This window comes from Balaenoptera acutorostrata, chromosome 4, assembly GCF_949987535.1.
Source record: "Balaenoptera acutorostrata chromosome 4, mBalAcu1.1, whole genome shotgun sequence".
Taxonomy (NCBI): Eukaryota; Metazoa; Chordata; class Mammalia; order Artiodactyla; family Balaenopteridae; genus Balaenoptera; species Balaenoptera acutorostrata.
Window position 1 is genome coordinate 90884223 of NC_080067.1, and position 27452 is coordinate 90911674.

Below are 27452 nucleotides of genomic sequence, written 5' to 3' on the forward strand. Positions count from 1 at the left end.
CAGCTGAGACTTCATAAGGCCATTCCACCATTCTGGCAAGCCAGCTGCTTCAGGATGGTGGGATCCATGATAAGACCAATAAATTCCATGCATATGGGCCCTTTGCTGTACTTCGTTTGCTGTAAAGTGAGTTCCATGATCAGAAGCAATGCTGCGTGGAAATCATGATTGTGAATAAGGCATTCTGTACATCCAGGGATGGTCTGTAAGTCCATGGATGGTAGTTTTAGCAGAAATATGACGGAGAGGAAAGGCATATCCATATCCAGAGTAAGTGTCTATTCCAGTAAGAATAGAGCATTGCCCTTTACTTGATGGAAACAGTCCAATATAATCAATCTGCCACCTGACAGCTGTCTGATCAACCTGGAGAATGGGGCCGTATTGAAGACTCTGTGTTAGTTTCTCCTGCTGCTGGTAGATTGGGCACTCAGCACGGCCATAGCCAGTTGGCCTTGGTGAGGGGAAATCCATGTTTCTGAGCCCATGTATATCCTCCATCCCTGCCGCCATGGCCACTTTGTTCATGAGCCCGCTGGGCAATGCCAGCAGTGGCTGGGGGAAGAGGCTGACTGGTATCCACATAATGGGTCATCTTGTCCATGGAGCAAAAGGCATATATAATTCATCCTTTGCTAAATCAGCCGAAGAAATCTCCAGAAACAGCTCAGTTACTTCCCTTAAAAACTACCTGAGGGGTTCTAAGCGAACATTTCCCCAACATGTGTTCTGTATAATCCTAGTAGTTCCTGAGATATTAAGTAGTTTTGAGAAAATATAAGTTCTGTGGTCAAAAACGTTTGGTAAATGCTGGTTAAAAAAATCAAGTTAAACAAGTTTCATTATTAGCTGCCTTCTCAGAACCTTTAACATCCTACCAGCTATTATGAGTCTCCAGAAGAGGCACAGTGTGCCAAGCAGTCACATATGGCTGACCAAAGAACCCTTTTTATAGAGCAGCCAGCAACATCTCATGAAGAAGTGGGGGCATGCTACTGTAAAGAAGTGAGACCATTTTAAAAATACACAGTACAGAACATTTCTCCTCTCGTATCTGTTCATTGTAGAACACTGGAGAAATACAACAAAGACGGGGGGAAAAAATCTATGAGGTAACTACTCTTAATATCTTAGAATACTTACTTCTGTTCTTTTATCTCGATGCATCTCTCTCTTTTAATAGTTAAGTTGATAATTTGTGTGTGTAGGTGTATATAGTTTTTAAGCTGCTTTTTTCATTTAGGATTTTAGCATGAGTATTTTCACTTGTTATTCAGAATTCTTCAAAACCTTTTTATTTATATGCTGAAGGCCATTTTTAAAAAATAGCCTTTTTATTCTGAAATAATTTGTCTCTCTATTCCTCTGTTAATATTGCTTCCAGTTTTTAGCGATTATGAATAAAGCTGCTACAGACATTCACATGTAGGTTTTTGTTTAGACATGTTTTAAATTCACTTAGGTAAATACCTAGAAGTGTGGTTGCTGGGTAGTATGCTAAGTCTATGTTTAACTTTGTAGGTAACTGCCAAATTCTCTTCCAAAGTGGCTGCACTGTTTTGCATACCCACCAGAAAGTTCCTCTTGTCCCACATCCTTGTCAGCAATTGTTATTGTCCTTTTGTTTGTTGGTTTGTTTGCTTGTTTTTTGCATTTTAAGCATTCTAATAGTGTGTCATGAGTGGTATCTCATTGTGGTGTTTATTTGCATTTTCCAAACAACAAATAATGTTGAGCATCTTATTTGTTTACTTGCCTTCTACATGTCTTATATGGTGAAGTGTCTGTTCAGATCTTTTTGACCCATTTTTCAGTTGAGTTATTTTCTTATTGAGTTGTTATTTCTTATTGCTTATTATCTTATTAAGTTATTTCTTACTGGGTTTTAAGAGTTCTTTATATATTCTGGACCAAGTCCTCTACTAGATATGGGACTGCAAATATTTTCTCCCAGTCTGTGGCTTGCATTTTAATTCACTTAACAGCGACTTTCACAGAGGAAAAGTTTTAATTTTGATAAAGTCCAGTTTATTGATTTTTTTTTCTTTCACTGGAGGTGCTTTTAGTATTGTATGCAAAAACTAATCTCCAAATCCAAGGTTACTCAGATTTTCTCTTATATTTTCTTCAAGAAGTTTTATAGTTTTATGTTTTACATTTAGATCTGTTGTCCATTTGGAGATAATTGTTGCATAAGGTGTAAAGTATGTATCAAGTTTATTTTTTTGCATATAGACATCCATTTGTTCCAGTATCATCTGTTGAGAAGGCTATCTTTTCTCCATTGAATTACATTTATACTTCTGTCAAAAATCAGTTGACTGCATTTATGTGGGACTATTTCTGGGCTCTATTCTGTTCTGTTCATCTTTATGTGTAGTCCTTTGCCAGTACCACATTATCTTTGATTGCTGTAGCTTTATAGTAAATCTTGCAGTCTCACAGTATGAATTTTTCCACTTTATTCTTCTTTTTCAGAATGTTTTGGCTATTCTAGTTTCTTGATCTTTCTATATAAATTGACAATCTTGTCAATTTGTGTAAAAAAGCTTGCTACATTTGGGATCGTATTGAGATTGATTGGGATCATATTGAATGTATAGATCAAATCAGGAGAATTGACATTTAACAACATTGGGTCTTTAATCTGTGAACATGATATAGCTCTCCATTTATTTAGATCTTTGATTTGTCTATGAGTATTTTATAGCTTTCCACATATCTTACATATTTTTTGTTAGATTTATACCTAAGTACTTATTTTTGTGGTGCTATTGCAAATGATATCTTTTTAAAATTTCAGATTCCATTTATTCATTGCTAGTAGGTAGGAACACAGTTCATTTTTGTATGTTGACATTGTATCTTGTAACCTTGCTAAACTCACTTATTCATTCTAGGAAGTTTTTTGGTAGATTTTTTTGGGGGGATTTTCTACATAAACCACCATATTGTCTGCCAATAAAGGCAGTTTATTTCTTCCTTTCCAATCTGTATGCCTTTTCTTTCTTTTTCTTACCTTATTGCACTAGCTAGGACTTCCAGTGCAAGGTTGAATAGTACTGAGAGAAGATATCCTTGCCTTAGTCCAGATCTCAGGAGGAAGATTGAGTCTCTCAACATTATTGTCATATATGTCATATATTTTACTTTTATATATATTATAAATACCCATCACCTTGTCACTGTTATTGCTTTACAGTTATATTTCAGTGTAATTAAAAATAAGCCGAAAATTATATTTTACATCCATTTCTTCCATTTCTAGTGCTCTTTATTTCTTTGTGTAGGTCTAATTTTAAGCTATGTCATATTCCTTCTGCCTGAAGAATGTCCTCTGACATTTCTTACAGGGTTGGTCTACTGGTAATGAATTCCCTTAGTTTTTATTTGTTTGAGAATTCTTTATCTTTCCTTCATTTTTGAAGGGTATTTTCACAGGGTATATTGATAGAATTCTGGGTTTACAGTTTTTTTCTTTCAACACTTTAAAAATGTCACTCTGTTGTCTTCTTGCTTGTCTGGTTTCTGGCAAGAAGTTTGCTTTAATTCTTATCTTTGTTCCTTTGTAGATATCGTAGTCTGCTCAGGCTGCCATAACAAAATACCACAGGGCAAGTGGCTTAAACAACAGAAATTAACATTCTCACAATCCAGGAGGCTGGATGTCCAAGATCAGGGTGACAGCATGGTTGGTTTCTGGTGAGAGCTCTCTTCCAGGAGGGTAGAAGGCCACCTTCTCAGTGTGTCGTCGCATGTCCTTTCCTCGGTGCATGTACACAGAGAGGGAGAGAGACAGTGTGTGAGCTCTCTGGTGTCTCTTTTTTTTTTTTTTTTTTTTAATTTTACTTATTTATTTATTTATTTATTTTTGGCTGTGTTGGGTCTTTGTTTCTGTGCGAGGGTTCTCTCTAGTTGTGGCGAGCAGAGGCCACTCTTCATCACGTTGCGTGGGCCTCTCACTATCGCGGCCTCTCTTGTTGCGGAGCAAAGGCTCCAGACGCGCAGGCTCAGTAGTTGTGGCTCACGGGCTTAGTTGCTCAGCAGCATGTGGGATCCTCCCAGACCAGGGCTCGAACCCGTGCCCCCTGCATTGGCAGGCAGATTCTCAACCACTGCGCCACCAGGGAAGCCCCTCTGGTGTCTCTTTTTATGAGGACACTAATCCCACCCTTAGAACCTCATTTTACCTCAATTACTTCATTAGCGGCCCCATGTCCAAATACAGCCACACTGGGGCAGTGGGTGGTGTGGGTTTAGGACTTCAACATATGTATCTGGAGGGGAACAAAAACATTAAATCCGTAAGAGTAGGTACGATGGGTTTCCTCCAGCTGCCTTCAAGATTTTTTCTGTCTTTGGGTTTTAGCAATTTGAATATGATATGTCTAGGTATAGTATGTTTGTTTGTTTGTTTGTTTTCCTTGCTTGGTGGACTCTAAGTTTCTTAGGTATGTGGTTTTGCATAGGTTTGTAGGTTCTTAGGTATGTAGGTTTTGTGTAGGTTTTGTGTCTGTTTGTAATTTTAGGATATGTTTTACCCATTATTTCTTCAAATATTTTACCTGCCCCATTTTTTCTTCTCCTTCTAAGATTCCAGTTACGCTTGTATTGCATTGTTTGATATTGTCCCACAGCTCTTCAATGCTCTGTTGTTTTTTTTCACTCTTTTCTCTTTGCTTTTCAGTTATATAATTTCTATTGCCCCAACTTCAAGTAACCTGATACTTTCCTCAGCTGTATCAAGTCTAGTGATGAGCCTATTGAAGGCCCTCTTCATTTCTATTACCATGTGTTTTTGATTTCTAGCATTTTCATTTGACTCTTTATTATAGTTTCCATATCTCTGCTAAAATTACCTATCTAATCTTGAATGATGACTGCCTTTTCCATTAGCGCTTTTAATATTATCATAAGTTATTTAAAATTTCCTCTCTGATAGTTCCAACATCTTTCATATTTGAGTGTTGTTCTAATGATGGCTTTATCTTTTCAGACTGTGTTTATTTCTTGTCTTTTAATATGTCTGATTTTTTTGTTGTTGAAAGCCAGACATGTACAGGGCAATAGAAACTGAGATAAATGGGCCTTTAGTGTGGAGATTTGTGTTAATGTAGCCAGGAGTTGGGCTATGTTTGAAGTTTGTTGTTGCTATGGTTACCATTGTTGAGGTTTGTTGTTGCTATGGGCACCATAGACTTCAATATTCACTAGTGACTTTTTTTTTGTCCTCTCTTTTGGCTTTAGGTCTTCCCTTTGTGCTGTTCCCTGAGAAAATCTGTCTCTTTCTATCCTCCAGCTTTACTCCTCTGTTATCACTAGAGGTTTGCTAGTGTGCTGGTGTGGTGTGGATGAGGGGAGCATTCTCTAACGTTCTCTTTGGAGTGCACAGTATTGGCCATTCGGAAGAATTTCTGCTCCTACTCTAGGGGCAGAGCTTTTCCCTGCCCCTGTGTTCCCTTCTTTCAGTATCCACTGTCTCGGTCTGTGACCTTACAGCCCTTCCCTCTGTGAGGTTCCTTCTTCACTTGAATGAGATAGGGAGGCTGGTCTGGGCAGAGTTCCCCTCCCCCAGCTGCAGTGGCATTACACTCGTGCCTTCAGTTGGCGCTGCTTGCAGATGAAGCCCCGGAGAAGAGTCGGGGCAGATTTTGCAGTGGTTGCTGTTCCTCTCCCCCAGCTAGAACCACGGCGGGGACTTGATCCGGATTTTCCCTGATCCTCTCTGTGAGGGCCTGGTGGAGTTCCTAGAGCAAAGAGGTAGGAACTCCCTATGACTGTGACCCCCAAGAGCTTCACCCTCCTCATGCCGGCCCACCCTTGGCCTCCAGCAGTTAGCCAGATTTCTAGCTTAATGATCTTACTGGCTCAGGGGGTAGGGTGGCTTCTGCCTCAGATAAGCAAATGCTTGGGTGTTGTGTCTCCCTGAAGGTGCCTGTCTCCAGATTTGGAGATGGCTTCAGTTCTCTGATCGGTTCATAAAAAGTCATTAATTTGTTATCTATCTGTCTGGCTTTTTTCTTGCTGGAAGCAAACTGCTTATACAGAGCAAGAAGGATGAGAAATACATTACTGGCCAATAGGTTGTTTTGTTTCTCTCACTATCCAAGCCCAAATCTTTTCTTTTTTAGGAAAGGTAAAATGTAAGTTCAGTCTACAACAGTAGACAAAAAGATTTTGTCACATAGACTAGTTTCCATTTAGTAAATCAGCTGTTTGTAGCAGTCTCAATTGAGATGGATGCATTTATAGACTGACTTGTTGGAGCTTTCTTTGGGAGCAGCTTTAGATCTAAAATGCACTTGGCAATTGTCTCCTTTTGCTTCTGAGCAAAGATGCTCTGCACAATGTGTTTTTCTACCCAGTTTATCATGTGGTTGTATTCCTTCTGATGCATCATTTTCTGCACGGGTGATTCTTGACCTCCTATATACTTTATATAGCCATTACCAGTAAGCACCCTCCCAGGCCATAGCAGTGTTATTCCTCTAAACATCAAAAAAGTAATGACACTTCTCAACCAGTGCCTGCTGTGGCTTGTCCAAATCAGTTGCATCCTGGATGTGTTTGATGGAAGCCTGCTTCCTCTCTTCTAGTTGGGCTGTTTTTGCTCATTAAGTTTATCAGCAAATTGTCTGACAGAGGTACCATACTTCTTTCTAATTACATAGATGAGCAACCCTACTGTTGATAAAGGTCTCTAGCAATCACATATATTTCTTTGGGTAGAAAACACAAGATCAGTTCTGTGATACCAGTTTTAGGATACAGAACTGGAAGAATTCCTCAGGGATAAGCCCATGACAAATTTGTCCTCCATATTAAAAAAAAGAGGTGGGAATTCCCCAGAGGTCCAGTGGTTAAGACTCCATGCTTTCATTGCCGAGGGCGTTGGTTCAATCCCTGGTCGAGTAACTAAGATCCCACAAGCCGCGTGGTACAGCCAAAAAATAAACCCCAAAAAAACAAAACAAAACAAAACAAAACAAGAAGTGGTTCAAGGTCTAGACATGGCTGCCCTCTGTGAAAGATTCCTGTTACCTGCAGTTCGCCTGTATCTACAAGTACTGCATTCTTCAGAGAGGGGCCACTTTAGCAATGGCAGAAGTACCACCTATGGCAGCATGGTCAGTGATGCTCCAAGTGGTGGCTTAATGTCGCTGTGACCCTGACAGGATAGCCTATCAGGTGCAGCAGTAAGATGGCCAGTCACAGGTCTCACACAATGATCTTTTGAAGATAATCTAAATTCCTTTTAACATCCCATTGCTTTATTTTTATTAAAAGTATTCTAGAAATACTTATCAGGCAGTAACTTTTATGGCTGTGTAAATATGCTTTGTATTAATAGACAGTTGATGAAGTTTATGGTGGAAAGATAAATTTATCAGAGAAGACCAGGCAAGATTTGAAGTCTTTCATAATTGCTTAGCAAGCATATTTGTTCATTTAACAAATATATGTCGAACATCTACTATGTGCTAGGCATTGTTCTAGATATTAGAGCAGTGGAGAAGACAGACAATAGCCCTGCCCTCATAAAGCTTATATGCTAGTTGGGGAAAACAGGCAATAAACAAGATAATAACTAAGTAGAGGGAGAGGTATAATGGGGAAAGCAAGATGGGGAAAGCCTCTCTGAAGAAGTGATACTTGAGCCGCTAGATGCTGAGGAGGCCTCTGTAAGGTCCACAAGGGCAGGTTAAATGTGAGATACCTATTAGACATCCAAATGAACATGTCAAATAGGCAGTTGAATGTATAAGCCCAGACATCAAGATTGTAGTAAGGAACCTGGGAGTCAAAAACATGTCAGTGTTTTTAATGCTCTGGAAGTGAATGAAATCAACTTGGGAGATTGTCTGGATAGAGAAGAAATATGAGGATCCAGGACTGAGTCCTAGAATATATGAGTAACTACTCAGAGGATAAGGAGATAGCGAGGTAGGAAGCGTACCAGGAGAATTGTTTATTGAAAAGCTGAGAGAAAAAAGTATTTCTGGAAGGAAGTGATGGTGGTTAACTGGGCTAAATGCTGCTGGGTTCAATGAAAAAAGGACAGACAAGTGAAACTTTGATTTGGCAACATGGAGATTATTCATGACATAGACAAGAGTGTTTTCAGTGGACTGCTGGGAAGGGAGCCCATATAATAGGGGTCACATGTGGTTGAAGGATTTTTTTTTTTCTGTTGGCAGTTGGTCTTTTGAGTGTTATTTTGTTTTTTAAAAGATGGGAGGTATCAGCACATATATGCATATTGATGGGAATGATCTAGTAGCGAGGGAGAAATTCATGATACAAGAGGGCAAAGACTATAAATTACAGGAGTGCCTAACTGGGAATACGTTCCAGAGCACAATGAAAGGGTGGCTTATAATGGATGGAAGGCAGAGTGTGGGAATGGTGTCGACTGCCCTGTATTCTTCTCAATTCTTGCTGTAATTCCTTGTCTTTCTTTCAAAGCAGTAGTGGTGGAGATATATATATATATATTCAAATGAGTCTCATTTGTTGCATATCGTTTGTTGAATAATTTAAATCAGAAAGATACCCTGATTTTGTGTCCCTTTTTAGCCTGAGTGAATTATGCTCTGTGAAACCCTAGCTGCATCGATCCCCAATATAAGTGCCATCTCAAGGCGGACGGCATCATTTCATGTAATCCTCCCAATAAACCTTAGATGCAGGTGTTATGGACATTTTCTATACAAGGAAATGGAAAATACAGTAATAGTAATGAAATACAGCCAACTCTATTGAGGAAACCTTAATCAAGGGAGGAAATACACATTTAAAGTAAATTGTTGCATATGAATACAAAATTTTGGCTCAAGCAGATATCTGATTTATTAAATGTTTTTCTTTCTATTTTTCCATGGAAAAGTACACTTTTTAAAAATCTACAAACAATAAATGCTGGAGAGGGTGTGGAGAAAAGGGAACCCTCTTGCACTGTTGGTGGGAAAGTAAATTGGTACAGCCACTATGGAGAACAGTATGGAGGGTCCTTAAAAAAAATAAAACTAGAGCTACCATATGATCCAGCAATCCTAATCCTGGGCATATACACAGAGAAAACCATAATTTGAAAAGATACATGCACCCCAATGTTCATTGTAGCACTATTTACAATAGCCAAGACATGGAAGCAACCTAAATGTCCATCAACAGAGGCATGGATAAAGAAGCTTTGGTACGTATATACAGTGGAATATTACTCAGCCATAAAAAAGAATGAAATAATGCCATTTGCAGCAACATGGATGGACCTAGAGATTGTCACTACAGAGTGAAGTAAGTCAGACAGAGACAGACAAATACCATATGATATCACTTATATGTGGAATCTAAAAAAAGGGTACAAATAAACTTATCTACAAAATAGAAATAGAGTTACAGGTGTAGAAAACAAACTTAATGGTTACCAGCAGGTAAGGTGGGGGAGGGATAAATTGGGAGATTGGGCTTGACATATACACACTACTATATATAAAATAGATAACTAAAAAGGACCTACTGTATAGCACAGGGAACTCTACTCAATACTCTGTAACAGCCTATATGGGAAACGAATCTAAAAAAGAGTGGATATATGTATATGTATAACTGATTCACTTTGCTGTACAGCAGAAACCTACAGAACATTGTAAATCAACTATATGACAATAAAAAATTTTTTTAAATAAATAAATAGGCCATTTTCCCCCACAAGCCACATGAAAATGGTTTTCCTTAAGAGCCTACGACACCGGCCATAGAGTTGTAATTCTAGGAAGATAACTTAGTTGTGTGTGTGAACAGGGTTGGCCAAGCCTGAGGGCTTCTCCAGAGGCTTACTGTGTTAGATTCCTGTCTACAAGTTGCAACTGCTGCCTCGATGCTACAGGGACATTTCAGTGGATGTGAAAATGGCCAGCTTTCATTTTCCTCCCCACTTAACTCTCAGCTTCCTCTTGTTGGTCATAAGAAAATTCTCGAAAATAATTTTTCTTTCCATTCAATTCAATATCTCAACTGTCTGTAATAAAGATTATGAAGGTAATTTTGGTTGAATCCTTTAGAGAATATGGACATTTCATATTCATTGAGGAATGTGTACAGATAAAGGTAGTTTGGATTGGAAGATCAGAGCAAGTCTCCCTTCCACCTTAGAAATGTTCCAGTGCCCTCTCTCATTTTTTTTTTCTCAGAGAAGACTCAGGCAATTAAGTAGTTGTCAGAATCAGCCAATTCACCACAACCGTTTTCTTGAAGTGAAATTGTGGCAAATAAAGAAAAAGAAGCTTAAATTAAGTGATTTTTACTGCCGAGACTGACAACTACTGTGAAGACAGTCTGAAGTCTTTGCTTTTGCTCCTGTGACTTGCATAACAGCCATCACTAGACTTTTAATGGAGTATGAAGTATCTTTAAATTTGAATAGAATAATTCATATATAAATTTCTACCCCATGATCTAAATGAAGGGGCTATATTGCTACGTTTCCCGTAATAATAAGGGGAAAATACTGATTGCTCTCCTAACTGTTTTACTTCCTAGTAACTTGGTGAGATGTAAATCATTTCTGTGAACAATGCTGAATAAATCCTAGGATATGCATAGCCCTGATTCTTGCAGGATTCATGAGGAACTTTTCCTCACCCTCTTTGCAGAATTGTTTCCTTTTTTTTAACGTTCCAGTGTTCTGTTACCATGATTAACGTGCTGTTTAGTGGTTACATACTCAAATTAAAGTAATTAGCTATTTGTTGAAATGAAATTCATGAGTTTTTAGGTCATTGCATCTTTTTTTTTTAGTTTTATTGAGGTGTAATTGACAAAATTGTAAGATACTTCAAATGTACATAAAACATGATGATTTGATATATGTTGGCATTGTAAAGGGATTCCCACTGTGTTAATTAATATATCCATCACCTCACATACTTATTGTGTGTGTGTGTGTGTGTGTGTAAGAATGCTTATCGCTTAGTAAGTTTCAATTATGAAATGTTATCAACTGTAGTTACCGTGTTATACATTAGGTCCTCAGACCTTATTCATCTTGTAACTGAAAGTTTGTACCATTTTTCCAGGCCCTACCTATTTCTCCCACCTCAAAGGCACTGACAGTCACCATCCTACTCTGTTTCTACAATTTCAACCCATTTTTGTTTTAAGGTTCCACATATAAGTGATACCACTTAGTACTTTTGTTTTTCTCTGTCTGGCCTATTTTACTGAGCATAATGCCCTCAAAATTCATCCATGTTGTCAATAATGACCAGATTTCCTTCTTTTTTTTTTAAGGCTGAATAATATTCCATTGTGTGTATCTATAGCACATTTTTTATCCATTCATACATCAGTGGATACCTACTTTGTTTCCATTCCTTGGCTATTGTGAATAATGCTGCAATAAGCATAGGAGTACAGATATGTCTTTGAGACAGTGATTTTGTTTACTATGGATATATACTCAGAAGTAGGATTGCTGGATAATATAGTAGTTCCATTTTTAATTTCTTGAGGAACCGCCCTACTGTTTTCCACAGTGGCTGTACCAGTTTACATTCCCCAACAGTGTGCAAGGGTTCCCTTTTCTCCACATCCTCATTAGCATTTGTTATCTCTTGTCTTTTTGATAATTGCCATCCTAACAGGTGTGAGGTGATAGCTCATTGTGGTTTTGATTTGTGTATCCCTGATAATTAGTGACGCTGAGCACCTTTTCACATACCTGTTGGCCATTTGTGTGTGTCTTCTCTGGAAAAATGTCTCTTCAGATCTTTTACCCATTTTTTCAAATGAGTTTTTTTGGGTTTTTTGCTATTGAGTTATATGAGTTCCTTATATATTTTGGATATTAACCCCTTATTGGATATGTGGTTGCAAATATTTTCTCCCATTCTATGGGTTGCCTTTTCATTTTGTTGATGGTTTCCCTTGCTGTTCAGAAGCTTTTTAGTTTGATGTAGTCCTGCTTATTCATTATCGCTTTTGTTGCCCTTGCTTTTGGTGTCAAATCCAAGATTTTGATTACTGATTCAGTCTATAGTAATTAGTCTATTCAGATTTTCTAATTCTTCATGATTCAGTCTTAGTAGGTTGCATGTTTCTAGGACTATATCCATTTCTTCTAGATTATCTAACTTGTTGGCATTTGTTTATAGTAGTTTTTTTAGGATTCTTAGTATTTCTCAGTTTTCAGTAGTAATGTCTTTCATTTCTGGTTTTATTTGTCTTTTTTTTTTTTTTTTTCCTTAGTCTAGCTAATGGTTTGTCTGTTTTGTTTTGCTTTTTCTTTTTAAAGCAGCTCTTAGTTTCTGTGATCTTTTTTTTTTTTTTTACAGATTTTTTTTTTAATTATTTATTTTTATTTATTTATTTATTTTTGGCTGTGTTGGGTCTTCGTTTCTGTGCGAGGGCTTTCTCTAGTTGTGGCAAGTGGGGACCACTCTTCATCGCGGTGCGCGGGCCTCTCACCATCGCGGCCTCTCTTGTTGCGGAGCACAGGCTCCAGACGCGCAGGCTCAGTAATTGTGGCTCACGGGCCTAGTTGCTCCGCGGCATGTGGGATCCTCCCAGACCAGGGCTCGAACCCGTGTCCCCTGCATTGGCAGGCGGATTCTCAACCACTGCGCCACCAGGGAAGCCCTGTGATCTTTTTAATTGTCTTTCTACTCTCTGTTTCATTTATTTCTGCTCTGATCTTTATTTCCTTCCTACTACTAACTTTGGACTTAGTTTGTTCTTCTTCTAGTTCCTTGAGGTGTATAATTAGGTTGTTTTTTGAGATCTTTCTTTTTTCTTAATGTAAGCATTTAAACTTACCTCGTAGAACTGCCTTTTGCTGCATCCCATACGTTCTGGTATGTTGTGTTTCCATTTTCATTTTTGTCAGATATTTTTTTATTATTTTATTTTTCTTTTGATTCCTTTTTTGACCCTTGGTTGTTCACAAGCATGTTGTTTAATCTCCACATCTTTGTGAATTTTCCAGTTTTCCTCTTGTAACTGATTTCTAATTTCATAACATTGTAGCTGGAAAATATGCTTGGTATGATTTCAGTCTTTTTAAATTTATTAAGACTTGTTTTATGGCCTAACATATGATCTATCCTGAAGAATGTTCCATGTACACTTGAGAAAAATATGTATTCTGCTGCTGTTGGATGAAATGTTCTGTATATGTCTGTTAATTCCATCTGGTCTAATGTGTTAAGTCCAATATATCCTTGTTGATTTTCTGTCTAGATGCTCTATCCATTGTTTAAAGTGGGTTATTGAAATCCACTACTGTTATTGTATTTCTGTCTATTTCTCACTTCAAAATGTTAATATTTGCTTTGTATTTAGGTGCTCCAATGTTGAATGCATAAATATTTTAAATTGTTACATATTCTTGATTAATTGACCTCTTTATCATGATATAATGACCTTCTTTGTCCTTGATATCATTTTTGGCTTAATGTCTATATTGTCTTATGTAGATATAACTACCCCTGCTCTCTTTTGGTTCCTGTTTGCATGGAATATCTTTTTCCATTCCTTCACTTTCAGTCTCTATGTGTCCTTAAAGCTGAAGTGAGCCTCTCATAGAAGGCACATAGTTGGGTCTTGTTTTTTTAATCCGTTCAGCTACTCTGTGTCTTTTGAATGAAGGATTTAATCTGTGTACATTTCAAGTAATTATTAATAGGTGTGGACTAGCTATTGCCATTTTGTTAATTATTTTCTAGCTGTTTTGTAGTTCCTTTGTTCCTTTCTTCCTCTCTTGCATTATTCCTTTGTGCTTTGATTATATGTATTTGTGCTGTGATTTATAAATATTTTGTGTATTTACTATAAGTTTATGCTTTATGGTTACCATGAGGCTTATATAAAACATCTTGTAATTATAACAGTCTATTTTAAGCTGATAACTTCAAATGCATACAAAAACTCTACATTTTTACACTTCTCCCACCATAGTTTGTTTGTCACAATTCTATATTGTGTATCTATTAAGAGGTTATTGTAGTTATAGTTATTTTTAATACTTTTGTCTTTTAACCTATACTAGAGTTTTAAGTGATTCACTCATCACCATTACAATATTAAGAGTATTATTCTGAATTTAACTATATATTTACCTTTATCAGTGAGTTTATACTTTCATATGTTTTCATACTACTTATTAGTGTTCTTCATTTCAACTTGAAGAAGGCCCTTTAACATTTCTGGTAAGGCTGGTCTAGTGGTGATGAACTGTTTCAGCTTTTGTTTGTCTGGAAAACTCTTTATCTCTCCTTCAATTCTGAAGAACATTTTTTCTGTGTAGAGTATACTTAATTGGCAGGTTTTTTTTCTTTCAGCATTTGAATATAACATCTCACTTCTCTGGCCTACAAGATTTCTGCCCAAAAAATCCACTGATAGTCTTATATTATCAGTGTATAAGGAGTGTACTTATACCTAACAAGTTGCTTTTCTCTTGCTGTTTTTAAGATTCTTTGTCTTTAATTTTTGACAATTTAATTATAAAGCGTCTTGGTGTGTGTCTCTTTAGATTCATCTTATTTGGTACTTTTTGGGCTTCCTGGACCTGGATATCTGTTTCTCTCTCCAGGTTAGGGAAATTTTCAGCCAGTATTTCTTTTTTTTCTTTTTTCCTTTTTTTTTTATTTTTATTTTTATTTCTAGATTCATACCATTGTGGTCAGAAAAAAAAATGCTTGACATGATTTCAATCTTAAATTTATTGAGACTTATTCTGTGGCCTGGCATGTGATCTGTGCTGGGGAGTGTTCCCTGTGCACATGTTTCATGATGCAAGATTCTGGAAAGGGAGTGGTCAAAACCTAAGAAACGTGGTTATAATGAGACTAGAGCAAAATAAGAATTGGCTTTATAGAATAGGGTATACCAATGTTTCTGTATATTGTCATAGGTGTAGAGGTAGAGAAATATGAGACAAAGATGGAGATAAAGTACTTTTCCCTTTGAAAGATCCATAAAATTTTATAAAAGAGGAAGCTGGGAAAACTCTTGCTTGCTAAGTTGTTTAATAAGTAAGAAAAGTATTGTTAAGGAAGAGGGACTGGTTATGAGAGAATGAAGGCATTGTTTAAAAGGCCAAGTTTATATGGATTTGCCTCTTTAATCAGCAGAATTTTGTGGTTAAAAACAGTCACAGATAAAGTACTACAGGATGGAGCAGATCTAGAACTGGCACTGGGAAGACTGTATCATTGAAGCCCAAAGGATTACAAACACTAAGCATCTTTCCAACTGCCTGACCATGTGAAGTTGAACTATCCAGTATTTCTTTGAATAAGTTTTCTGCCCCTTTCTCTTCTCTCTTTCTGGGACTCCTATAGTATGTTTATTCTCCCTTTGATGGTGTCCCATTAGCCCCTTAGGCTATCTTCACTTTTTCTCATTATTTTTTCTTTTTGTTCCTCGAATTGAATTCCACTGCTCTGTCTATAAGTTGACTGATTTTTTTTTCTGCTTGATCTGGTCTGCTGTTGAACCCCTCTGTTGAATTTTTCTGTTCAGTTATTGTATTCTTCAGCTGTATGATTTATGTTTGGTACTTTTGTATATTTTCTACCTCTGTTGAAATTCTCTTTGTTCATGCATTGCTCTCCTGACGTCAGTGAGCATCTTTATGACCGTTATTTTGAAAACTCTATTGGGTAAATCACTTATCTCCATTTCATTAAGACTGGCTTCTGGAGGTTTATCTTGCTCTTTTGGTTGGAACATATTTCTCTGTTTCTTCATTTTTCTTGACTCTCTGGGTTGGTTTCTGTGCATTAGATAAAAAACAGTCACCTCTGCTAGTCTTGACAGAGTGCTCACGTGCAGAAGATGAATCTCATCAGCCTGGCCCAGGCTTCAGGCTTCTGTTTGTCTCTCAGACCTTTGTCACTGCCTTTGTCCTTAGTAGCTCCCCGTATCTGAGCGTGTGCCAAGACCTATCAGTGTCCCAAAAGAAAGGATCTCAGTCAGCACCTTGATACACACTGGTTAGAAGCTGTACCCTCAGGCAGCAGCTGTGAAAATACGTAGTTAAGCCCCTTCCAGGGAGAAACTAGGAGATGTGTGTTTTTCCTGCTCCCTTTCACTGAGCCCAGGTGTATAACCATGGGGCTGGGTGGCCAGGGTGATGTGGGGGGGAGCGGGTTTCTCCTGTGCCTGTTTAAAGCCTGCTTGTTTGCCGTAGTCCTATGGGACTTGTGAATGTAAGTTCCACTGGCTATCAGAGCCAGGCAGTCCAGGGGCCCCTCCCACTCAGGTGGCAGTCACAAAAGTTAGCATGCAAAATGTTTGTGTAAGCTCCTTTCAGACAGATGCTAGCAATCTGATGTGGAGTGAGCCAGAGGGAGAAGGCAGAGGAAGTACTCAAAGGCTCCCTCATGCTCTGGAGAGGATCTCAGCCAGCTCCTAGATGCGTGCTAAATTAGAATCTAGACCCTCAGGCAGCAGCTTGTAAAGTATGAGGTCAAATCTCTTTCAGGGAAAGACTGGGAGATGGGCTTTTTGCCTGCTTTCTCAGGACTGAGTCCTGAGAGCATAGGAGTGAGTATAGGAGCATAGCCACAGTGAGTACTCTCATCCAATAAGACCTGTTTCTTTGTTTGCTATAGTCTTGTATGTCTCGTGGACACAAGCCTTGTTGGTGTTTTGGGGGCCCATCCCTTGCTTGAATGGTTGTCTTTAAAGTTGGGGTGCTAGATGTGCAGTCCAAATCCTTCACTCTTTAGGAAGAAGCTGGGAGTTGGGAGTTCCCTCCCTATTATAGGGCACTGAGCCAGTGATGGCGTTTATGGCAAGCCTGTGTCTCAGCCTTTCCTGTCAATATTTTTGATGTATCAATGTAGGTATTTTCTCATTCGCTTGATGTGGAAAAGTCACACAGCTAGTTTCTGGATTTCTTTCACAGGGAAGTGCTCCATGTGTAGCTATACATTCAGTGCATCCAAGGGAGGAGGGAAGTTCAGGAACTTCCTATGTCACTATTTTGGTTCCTCCTTGGCATTTTTACCTATTTATTTTTTCCAGAAAGAACTAGAGAAGCAGAAGAGAATTAAGAGGAACCAGCAGCTGGAAGCAATAGCCAAAGAACATTATGAAAGCGTATTGCTAAGAAAAAAAGGTCTGGAGCCTTGGAAGAGACTGAGAATGCAAAGCAAGCAAAACCTCCAGGTATAGTGTCACACTCTTATCCCCCCAAAATCAGCAAGTGGACTTTAAAATAGGATAAACACCCAGTGAGGCTTTGGAGGTCATTTGGAGATTTAAAAGTTGGATATTTACTTGTTTTAGATAAAAGTTTGAATTTGGTCTTCCAAGGTAGAGAAAGACTTCTGTAACTGAATAGGTTGGAAAAAACTAGAGTACATTTTTTATTAGAGACCTCCAAGGTAGGATGAATAGAGGCCTCTCTCAATTTTAGCAGTGTATAGCTATGTAATAAAGGAAAAATAATTACCGTAAGGTATACTAATCAGATTTCTGCTGCAATAAAGCTGCCTAACAAACAGCCCTGAAATATCATGGCTTACAACTCAGGTATTTATTTCCCACTCACATGTTTGTGGGCCAGTTTAGATCAAATTCAGATCTCTCCACAGCCTCTTTCTGGCTCCAGCTGTTATTCAGGGCAAGCTTTCACCTGGCAAATGTCTGAGATACAAAGGCCAAACCCAATTATGTAAACCCATATGAAACCTTGGCTTGTATCATGTCCACTAACATTCCATTGGCCACAGCAAGTCATAGGGCCGAACTCGAGGTCACTGAGAGGAGAAAGAGGCTCCATTTACTCCATTGGGAGACAGGATGAAGTCACATGCAAGTGTGTGCGTGTCACATCCTATTATCCGGAATAGTCATCCACTCTACCACACAGGGATAAATGAAATCAGATAGCACTGAAATTCAAATTTATCCAGTGCACAGAACACGGCATTTAACTAAATGATCAAAAGCTCAAAATAGATAAGATGTTATCTTTAGAATTCTACTTCATAATAAGGTCAGTAATGCATACCAGTTGTGACCACTCTTCTTTACACATTTGGCCAAGTTAATACTGAAAAGTAAGGCTAATCTTCTTGGTTATGAAAACCAGGATTAAAGATGAACAATAATGCTCTTGTACCATAAGAAGCCCACTGCGTGCAGTAATGCTGCAGGCTGTACCTTTGTGAACGTGACTTAGGCTACTTTTTCCTCCCCTAGCCAATCTATTCACCCTTCATTCTCTTTGTTCTCTTCCTATTTTCACACTTTCTTCTTCTTATCTTCCCTAAATGCCCTCCCCACTGTTTTTCTGTCTCTGATTTTTTGTCCTCTGCCTCCTAACCCGTGGTTCTGGAACCACTGAGTATCTCAAACCAGCTAAGGAGGCCAATTTGTGGTGGTCAGGCCTGAGGGCATGAGGATCCCTCCTCTTGGAGGCCTTGACCCATCTGTGCCCCAAGCATTGCTATTTTCCTGGTAATGATATGGGAGGGCTGAGCCATTGTTTTCTGAGTGAATGAGTCTGGAAATGAAATCTGAGTGGAAGTTTGCTTCTTGAATATACTACAACAAACATTTAGTCATATCAGATAGTTTGTTATCCATTTGAGCGCTCCTAGTTTTGTTTATTCTCTCTGGCTTTTGTCTGTTTCTTTGTTTTTAATTATTAATACACAAAGAAAAAGCAGACAGGAAGTAGAAAAACTCACTCTTAAATTCTTATCAGCTCTTCTTTTTTGGTCCCTGTTTTTGACCGAGTAAAATCAAGAAAGTTATAAAATTTAGAAACAAAATAATCTATGGGTGAATAATCAAATTAAATTTAAAATTTACTTATAAGAATATAAAAAGAAACAGGAGTTTGAGTTCAAAATGACAGTTATAGGCCTTAAATATAGAAAAACCTAATTAAAATAAAAACAGGAGAACACAGATCTGAATCCAGCATTTCCAAATTTTCCTATTCATAAAACCATCTGGAGAGCTTATAAAAATGCAAGTTCCTGTTCCCACCTCCAGGTGTTCTCAGTAGGTCTGGGTTGTTGGCCAGGGGGCTGGGGGCGGTGTGTCAGGGAATCTGCATTTTTAAAAAGTAGCCCAGGGACTTCCCTGGCGGTCCAGTGGTTAAGACTCTGTGCTTTCAATGCAGGGGGCGTAGGTTCAACCCCTGGTTGGGGAACCAGGATCCCACATGCCACATGGCATGGCCAAAAAAAAAAAAAAAAAAAAAAACAGTAGAATAAAAGACTATAATATTAAAAAAAAAAAAAAAGTAGCCCAGGAGATTCTGATCCAAGTAGTCTGAGCACCACATTTTGAGAATCACCTCTCTAGTTTGTAACAAGTGTGTTAGTTTCCTATGCTGTTATAACAAATTACCACAAACATAGTGGCTTAAAACACAAATTTATTATCTTAAATTTCTGGAGGTCAGAAGTCCAAAATCAGACTTGCTGGGCTAAAGTCAAAGTGTCAGCAAGACCACTGCCTTCTGGAGTTTCCCAGGAGAGAAACTGTTTCCTTTCCTTTTTCAGCTTCTAATGGCTGCCTGCATCCCAGTGCCCATAGCCCCTTCCTCAGTTCACTCTCATCTCTTACATTCATGTCACATCTCATATTGATGCTGCTCCTCTTACAAGAACTCTTGTGATTACATTTAGGGCTCTCCCATATAATCCAGGATCATCTCCCCATTTTAAGATCCTTCACTTAATCACATCTGCAAAATCCCTTTTACCATGTAAGGTAACATTTACAGGTTCCAGGGATTCGTTTGTGGCCATCCCTGAGGGCCACTATTCAGCCTACCACACAAGATAATAGAATTTTAGAATATTAGTAATCCTCTCCTTCTCTTTCAATTTGTAAATAAGGGAACTGAGTCTCAGAGAGGAAAACCGACTTGCTTAAGGTCACACAGCACATTGGTTACAAAGCTAGAATGGAGCTCAGCAACCCCTTCCTCCAAAAATCCTGCCCAGTTCAGGCATGTCTTTTGTGCTGTGTAGGAATCAGAGGTATATGTAGATACTAACCACCAGCTGAAAGTTTAAAAAAAAAAAAGAAGAAGTAAGAAAGTTAGAAAAAAAATAAAGAAGTAAAAGGAAAAGTTCTGGAGGACAGTAAGAGGAAGCAGTATCTTCTTCATCCATCAGAGCTGACATCCAGGAAGGGATAGAAAAAATTAAGAAAGAAAAAGGGTCCAGTTAAACGGTTCCTGGCTTCTAACGTTTTTGTTTTTGTTTTTTTTCAGAAGAGTTATTTAGCATTTTCCCTTAAACTCACATGTGCTATATTTCATTTGTTCCAATGACAATTTTCAGAATTTTTAAGGGATCTTCTGATTATCTTTCTTTTTCTCCCTGGTTCTCTGTGTTTTCCTAGAAGATGGAGAGCAGAGAGGGTAGGAGGTTGTGTGTTTCTGGCTCCCCTTGCCTTTTGGCTCCCAGGTGTCACGGAGACCTCCTGCGATGGTCATTTTGGCCAGTATGTGTGACTGCCAAGGGGCTCACTCAGATCAGTCACGTTCACAGTGCTCAGTGGTGAGACAAGACTCAGAAAAATGTCTAATGGGGAGGACTAAGAGAGAAGGGCTTTTCCCTCTGCCTCTTAAGAGACTGTTAACAGTTACTTTTTAAAAAATCTATAAAGTCTGAGTTGTATGTTTATTTTGGTAGAATGATACTCTGTGCCCTTTAAGTTGGTAAGATATTAAATTATTCATCATGTTATTTTTCTATCAAATGGTTTGTGGTTTATTGATAATGTCTAAATTTCAGTGCTAGTGACAGCTCATTCTACAGAACTAATTGAAAGTATTGGCATTTCCTTGATTAGACAGTGGTTAAGCACATATAATAAAGAGAGGTTTGTTATGCAGTTGCTGTCCAAGCTCCAGGAGAAGGAACCAAGAATGTTGCCACCCACGCACTTTAAAACTCAGTGCAAGCGACAAAATGGTTTTGGAGGTTGTTTGTTCCATTTCCTGAATAACCAGCCAGTCATTGTGGTCTTCAGGGAGTCAGCAGCATTGAAAGGCTATGCATGATGTGAATCTGAAGTCCCCATGTAATACAGTCAGTAGTCAAAGCTTTTAGGACATAGGTGAATGTCCGTAAGATTATTCTCTCTAGTAACTGCCTGTATGTGGTTCACAGCATCACTTGCCAAGGTGATGTGTATTTCCTTAAATGATTTAACATATAAGGAATAATTTCCTTTTCTCATTTAAAAAATTGTCCAGGTGGCCAAAGGACATCACTCTTTGGCCCTACAGAGGAAATGCCTGCTGACCTGGTTCCAGTGGAGTCGGGAAAGCCTGGCTAGGAAGACGGCCAAAGCTGATCAATTTTATTCCCAAATATTACTTAGGAGAGTCATCCGGAGCTGGCTACAGGTAAGGCCCCAGTGAAGGGAGTGTTAAATACATGTCTCTGCCCAACCCTATGTAAGAAAATTAGGTGCACTCCAGATGTCAACAGTCATTATGTTTTTTTCAAGAACAATATAGAAGAGGCAATTCAATTCACTGCTTTGAAACGAATTTGAAAATGTCAGATCAATGTTTTGTTAGTATAAAATCTTAAGCAGGTTTCTTTTCACATAGAGAGTGTCCCTATAAACTGTAATGTGTCATACATCAGCTTTTGTTTTTATACTAATTTCTTCTTTCTTGTCCCATAATTGCTCAAGTGATTTTACTAGAAACCTACGCCCTCAGTCTTGTAACTGTTTCTATCCCTCTGATTCCATTATTATCTTTTAATACCTTACAGAGGATATGGCCTTGGCTGCCACATCATCCTTTCTCCTTATGCCTCCAGTGTCCTTTGTTTTGTGTCTGGTTCGATTCTTTCTCTTTTGTACTGTTTATTTGCTTAAATTCTTTGTCTGTGATGTTATTTGTCTCACTTTTTCCCCTGTTCTCATCCCCAGTACCTGACTGACCTAGAGGAAGAAGTACAAACACTCTGTGTACATTTTCTTCAGAAGAAGATTTTCAGGGCCTGGTATAACATGGTCAGGGAGGCCAGGATCGATTCCCAGAACAAGCACAAGGTTGCGGTGGAGCACAGTGACAGGTGAGGTTTTCATCTCTACGAAAATTCCCTCACTGATTTCACAATTGCTCTGCAGTACATTCTATGCCTGGAATGTATCTGAAAAGAGAAGGTGGAGGCTAGGAGAGCTGGGCACTCAGAGATAACCGGCAGGGGTGGGAGTCCCAGCTCGCCCCCTGACTGCATGACTGCAAGAGAGTAACCCCCTTGAACTCCAGGGTCCCCATCTTTAAAATGAGGAAGGGGAGGAGGATGCCTGCCCTCCCTTCCTCACAGGACCGGAAAGAGAATAAAGTGAATTGTGCATATAGCTGATTCACTTTGCTATACAGTAGAAACTAACACCACGTCGTAAAGCAACTATACTCCAATAAAAATTAAAAAAAAAAAAAAAGTGAATTTTGAAATACATGAAACACACCTAAACAGAGGTACTGTGTTCTTTGTCATAGTTTTTTCTTTCTTTTTTTTTAAACATTATTTATTGTGAAATATAACACAAATATAGACGAGTGCTTAAATCCTACAAATACAGCTTAATGAACTAGAAAGTGGACACCCCTGTCACCACTCCTGAGGTTGAGAAGTAGGACACTGCTGGCCCCCAGAAGTCCCCACGGGCTCCTCCCCAATCACAGGTCCCACCCTTTCCTCCTGAAGGTAAACTACTCTCCTGACCTTTATGATAAACATTTCCTTGCACTTCTTTTTATTTATACCTCCTAAGTATGCACCCTTCAAGACTTGGAACTTTATATAAGTAGAATCATACTATATGTCATATTAATATTTATAATACAGTGATGACATTTAATTCAGTGTCTTTGGGGAATAAGGTATTCCATATAAGTATGCTTCTTCTTTGTTTTATAACTTTAAGCATTTTGGATAAAAATGTTCTAAATTTCTTCCCTTGGAGAGTAAACAAACAATCTGTCCTTTTTTGGTGATTTAATGTCCTTCCTTAGGAGCACCAGTTAATGTGGTGGGCACAAGCCTCCAGGTTCTGAGGTGTGAAGACTGTTGTGAAGGTGTAGAAGTGTCCCTTTTCTCACTATTTCAGTTCACTTTTGGTTGCTTTGTTTTCATTTGTGTGTACGTGTGTGCGTGTCTGGTTTTTTGTAAAAGTGTTTCTATCTTGTTGCCAGCAGGGTGCCCACCTCCAGCAAAACCTGCTCACCCTTGTTTAATTTACAGGTACTAAAATCTGGGGGCAGAAAAAACATAAGCAAGTTGATTCTAATTTTGTCTAAAATAAATAGGCAATGAATGAGGGTATTCAGAGGACTTGCCTTTGAAGAAATGCTCACATTTGAACCTCCCTATTCCTCTTTTATAAACTGAGAATAACCGCAGAACCCGTCTTACAGCGTTGTTGTGAGGACTAAACAAGGTCACATAGGACCTCAGTTAATGTACTGCTTGGCCCAAAATAATAGCTATTGTTTTGTTTATTGTCATTGTTAATGTATTACTATTAAACACCCTTTTTGTCCGCCTTTGTTTTCTGTTTCTCAGCTGCCAAAAACAGACTGAGAGATTCACTGGGACAGCTGCCTTATGTGACACAGGGCAGTAAGAGGGCTTTCACACATGCCATCTCATCTGATGGATGAGTATAGGCCAGAGGGGAGGGGGCAGATGTCAGGATTCTCATTTTCAAGCAAAGAGACCGAAGCTACGCTCAGGTCGATGAACTGCCCAAATAACAAGTGGTGGAGCCGCTCAGGTCGATGAATTGCCCAAATAACAAGTGGTGGAGCCTGGACTCCAAATCAGGTTTTCTGGCTCAAATCATCCTCTTCTTGCTAAGTCAGTCTTCTTCCCCATTTTCTAATTCAATCTCATTTGTAAACTAAAATACAATAGTAAGATAGTGGTCCTATTTAGGGTTTGAAGTTAGTTAGAAAATCAGTATGTGAATCCATGCATTCAACAAGAAGTAAATTCTCAGCCAGAGTCCACTTGATGTAAAAGCACTGCTGTGACTTCATCTCTTCCCACCCTGCTCCTTGTTCACCATGGTCCAGTCCCACTGGCCTCCCCCAGTGTTCCTCAGACGGACAACGCTCACGTCTGTGTCGTAGCTCTCACATGACCCAGATCTCACCATTCAGGTTTCCACTCAGATGCACGCCACCTGCCTCCATTTCCGTCTATCCAATAACCTGCCCTATTTTCTTCACGGCACTTAAGACTCTCTGAAATTGTCATTTACTGTTTACATGTTTATCGTCTCTCCCCATCACATCTTGCACGCAACTGTATTCTCAGCATGACAGAGCCTAGTACATGGGTGTATGATAGATATTTGGTAAACAAATGGATGCATTTTATTGCAGGAGTGACACCAATGGATCTTTTAAAAGGAACGTTAACACTTAAAAATTGCTATTCAGAGTTCTTAATTTTATTTGAACGAAAGATTATTGTATAGAAAAGCTGTGGGTGAGAAATTGCAGTACCACTGGAAAGATGATTCCTAGTAAGACCATGAGGTTTAATTCTGCATATCTATATCACTTCTAGGTGTATATAATTTGTAGTTGGATATAGATTTATAATTTTACAAATCTGGTATTTTTTATATACATGGTAGGACTAAGAGATGTCTCCAGACCTAAGTCTCTCATTGTCAGCAGTTACTGTGTAGTTCTGCAATTAGAGCTCAGCTATGCACTTGGCCAGTTCTTCTCAGCCGAACTAGTACTTCTTATATGTCTGGTATTGCCTTGATACTGTAGTTCTTAACCACTTTGGAATCATAGACCCCTGTGAGGTAGTAATGAAAGTCGCAGACCTGCTCTCCGGAAAATGCACATATGCACATCGCATACAACTTCACACAAAATGTCAAGGAGTTGGTGGACCTCAGGTGAATAGATGTAGGTAGGTAGATAGATGTAGATAGGTAGGTAGGTAGATAGAGACTGTAACTAAGCACCAAACCAGTGATTGTGCCCATGTGCTTTAGGAGTTCAGAGGAAGGAAGATAAATGCAGGCAAAGACTATCTAGGAAGATTCCCCCAGGGGGCAGAGCATTTCAGTCAGGATAGAACAGTAGGAGCTAAAATGCAGAAGTCAGAAAATGGGAGTGTAACCACAGGAAAGTTGTGAACAGCAAGTGAGAGTGGGAGATAGGGTCAAGGACGGGGAGTGGGTCATATAGCCAAGTACGGGAAGCTATAAATGGTGGACCGGATGGATGAAAGAAGAAAGCAAACTAAGCAGCTCTACTCCTTGAAGCCTTTTGTAACTGAACAGTAATACCTCCACCAACAAAAAAAATCAACATTATCAGAAGCATCAACCAACCATCAGCCATAAAGTTAATGGGGACTGAAATGCATTCTAGGGGGGCTTCATTAGAAGGTCATGAAGCCAGAATAAATCCCATCTATGCCTCTACTTGTGAAAATATAAAGTTAGCTATTCTTGCCTCTGCCTTTACTCAAGCCGTGCCCTCTTCTAGGAATGCCTTTTCTTTGCCTAGGAGGGATCAAGATGGTGGAGTAGGAGGACATGGAGTTCACCTCTCCCCACAAGCACGTCAAAAATACGTCTATGTGTGGAACAATTCTCACAGAAAACTAACTAGAAACTGGCAGAAGAACTCTGTACAACCAAAGCTGCAAGAAAGATCTTCACTTAACCGGGTAGGGCAGAAAAAAGGCATCAGATTGGGACCTGTGTCCCTGGGAGGGATCTGAAAGGAAGAGAAGGTCCACATGGGCAGACCCTTGCCCTGGGGAGTGTGTGGCCGAGCCACAGTCTGAGTGTTCCATCCTGGGGCCCTGCACGGAGGAGACAAGCCCCTTTGGCTGCTGGGAGAACTGCTGGGACAGACAGAAGGGCTGCAGAAGCCTAACTCTACTCACAAGGCGTGCACACAAGTTGGCTTGCAACAGTCAGGGCAGAGAGAGCCTTGCACTGGCGGCTGCTGCCTCCCCAGACTCCCTAATCCAAACGGGGCAAACACCCCTGCTCTGTTCACTCCACACCACAGTCTGGTGTGAGAGCAGGGTCAGCCGGGCCATGGGAAAAGACTTGGTCTAGCTACACAGAGACAGCCCGGGGGGGCCTGGGTTGTGATCTAGGTGGGGTGGCAGCAGCCGCTGTAAGCGGGCACTCGGGCAGCACCCCAGGAGCAGGCAGCGGTTCATCCCCCAGCTGAGCAAACACTCCCCGCCCCCATCCACACTGCAGCTTGGCGCAGGATCTGGGGCAGACAGGCCCAGGGAGAAGGCTCGACCTAGCTGCTCAGAGACAGCCCTGGGGGACTGGGCTGTGAGCCAGGTGGGGCGCTGGCGACCACTGTCAGAGCTCGCTCCAGCGGCGCCACAGGAGCACCCGGCCCCGCCCACTCCACCCCACAGCTCGATGCTGGATCTGGGGGAGACCGGTCCTGTAAGAAGGCTGCCACAGTGCCCTGGCCCCCAGCCCCAGCCTGGCAAATGCCCCAGCCCCGCCCACTCCACACCACAGCCTTGCACAAACACAGCAGGGGAAGAGATGTGACCCTGGGCTGCGTCTGAGCAGAGCTGACGTCACCTACTTAGGTGGCACGTTGGTGCTCTGTAAGTGCACGAGCCCCAGTTCCTTCAGCACTCCCCACCTTTGGGGCGGAGCATGCACTCAAGGGTAATGGAGGCTGATCAAGCCTGACCCTCAGGGCTTCTGCTCCAGCAACTGGGAACCTGACAGGGTGGTGACTGCCACTGAGCAGAGAGGAAGTCCTGCCTCACACCCTGCACAGGATTTAGATCCCCCAACACCAACCACACCCCCATCAGAGTAACAACGGCCAGTACACCCTGAGGACAGACATGGCTGGTGTCCATATCAAAACCAGCCCTCACACCAAAAACATTGGACATACACAGTCTACATAGGGATGCTCTCACATAGAAACACTCCTTCAAGACCAAAATAGCTAACTGTTTCTCCTAAATTCATGGAGACAGAGAAAGTTAAAATGAAAAGCAGAGGAACTACCCCCAATTAAAAGAGCAAGAGAAATCCCCTAAAAGAACAACTAATGAAACAGAGCTCACCAGTCTACCAGAACTCGAGTTCAAAAAGGTAGTAATCAAAATGCTAACTGAATTAAGAAAGATTATCAATATAAACACAGATCACTGTAACAAGGAACTAGAAACAAAAAATGTACCAAAGATAATTCAATTCCCAAGATAAAAAGCAATCTGGAAGCAATGGATAGCCGACTGAATGATGCAGAAGAACGAATAAGTGATCTGGAAGACAGAATAATGGAAATCACCCAATCAGAACAGCAGACCACTATGGAGAACAGTATGGAGGTTCCTTAAAAAACTAAAAATAGAACTACCATATGACCCAGCAATCCCACTACTGGGCATATACCCTGAGAA

General features: G+C 39.8%; 1 protein-coding gene and 1 pseudogene across 5 annotated transcripts in view; one reads left to right on the forward strand and one right to left on the reverse strand.

Annotated features, from left to right (window-relative positions):
• The window catches only part of CCDC191 (coiled-coil domain containing 191), a 103778-nt gene that overhangs the window by 68076 nt on the left and 8250 nt on the right, over positions 1–27452 (forward strand). For 3 of the 5 annotated variants that reach the window (XM_057545609.1, XM_057545610.1, XM_057545611.1), the window contains 3 exons: positions 17035–17178; positions 21242–21394; positions 21934–22079. In XM_057545609.1, coding sequence (XP_057401592.1) covers positions 17035–17178; positions 21242–21394; positions 21934–22079 — 443 coding nt within the window. Of the gene's footprint in view, positions 1–17034; positions 17179–21241; positions 21395–21933; positions 22509–27452 lie in introns of those variants that run through there. The other 2 variants (XM_057545613.1, XM_057545612.1) reach the window with 2 other exon arrangements.
• LOC102998349 (ATP synthase F(0) complex subunit B1, mitochondrial-like) lies at positions 6209–12846 on the reverse strand (annotated as a pseudogene).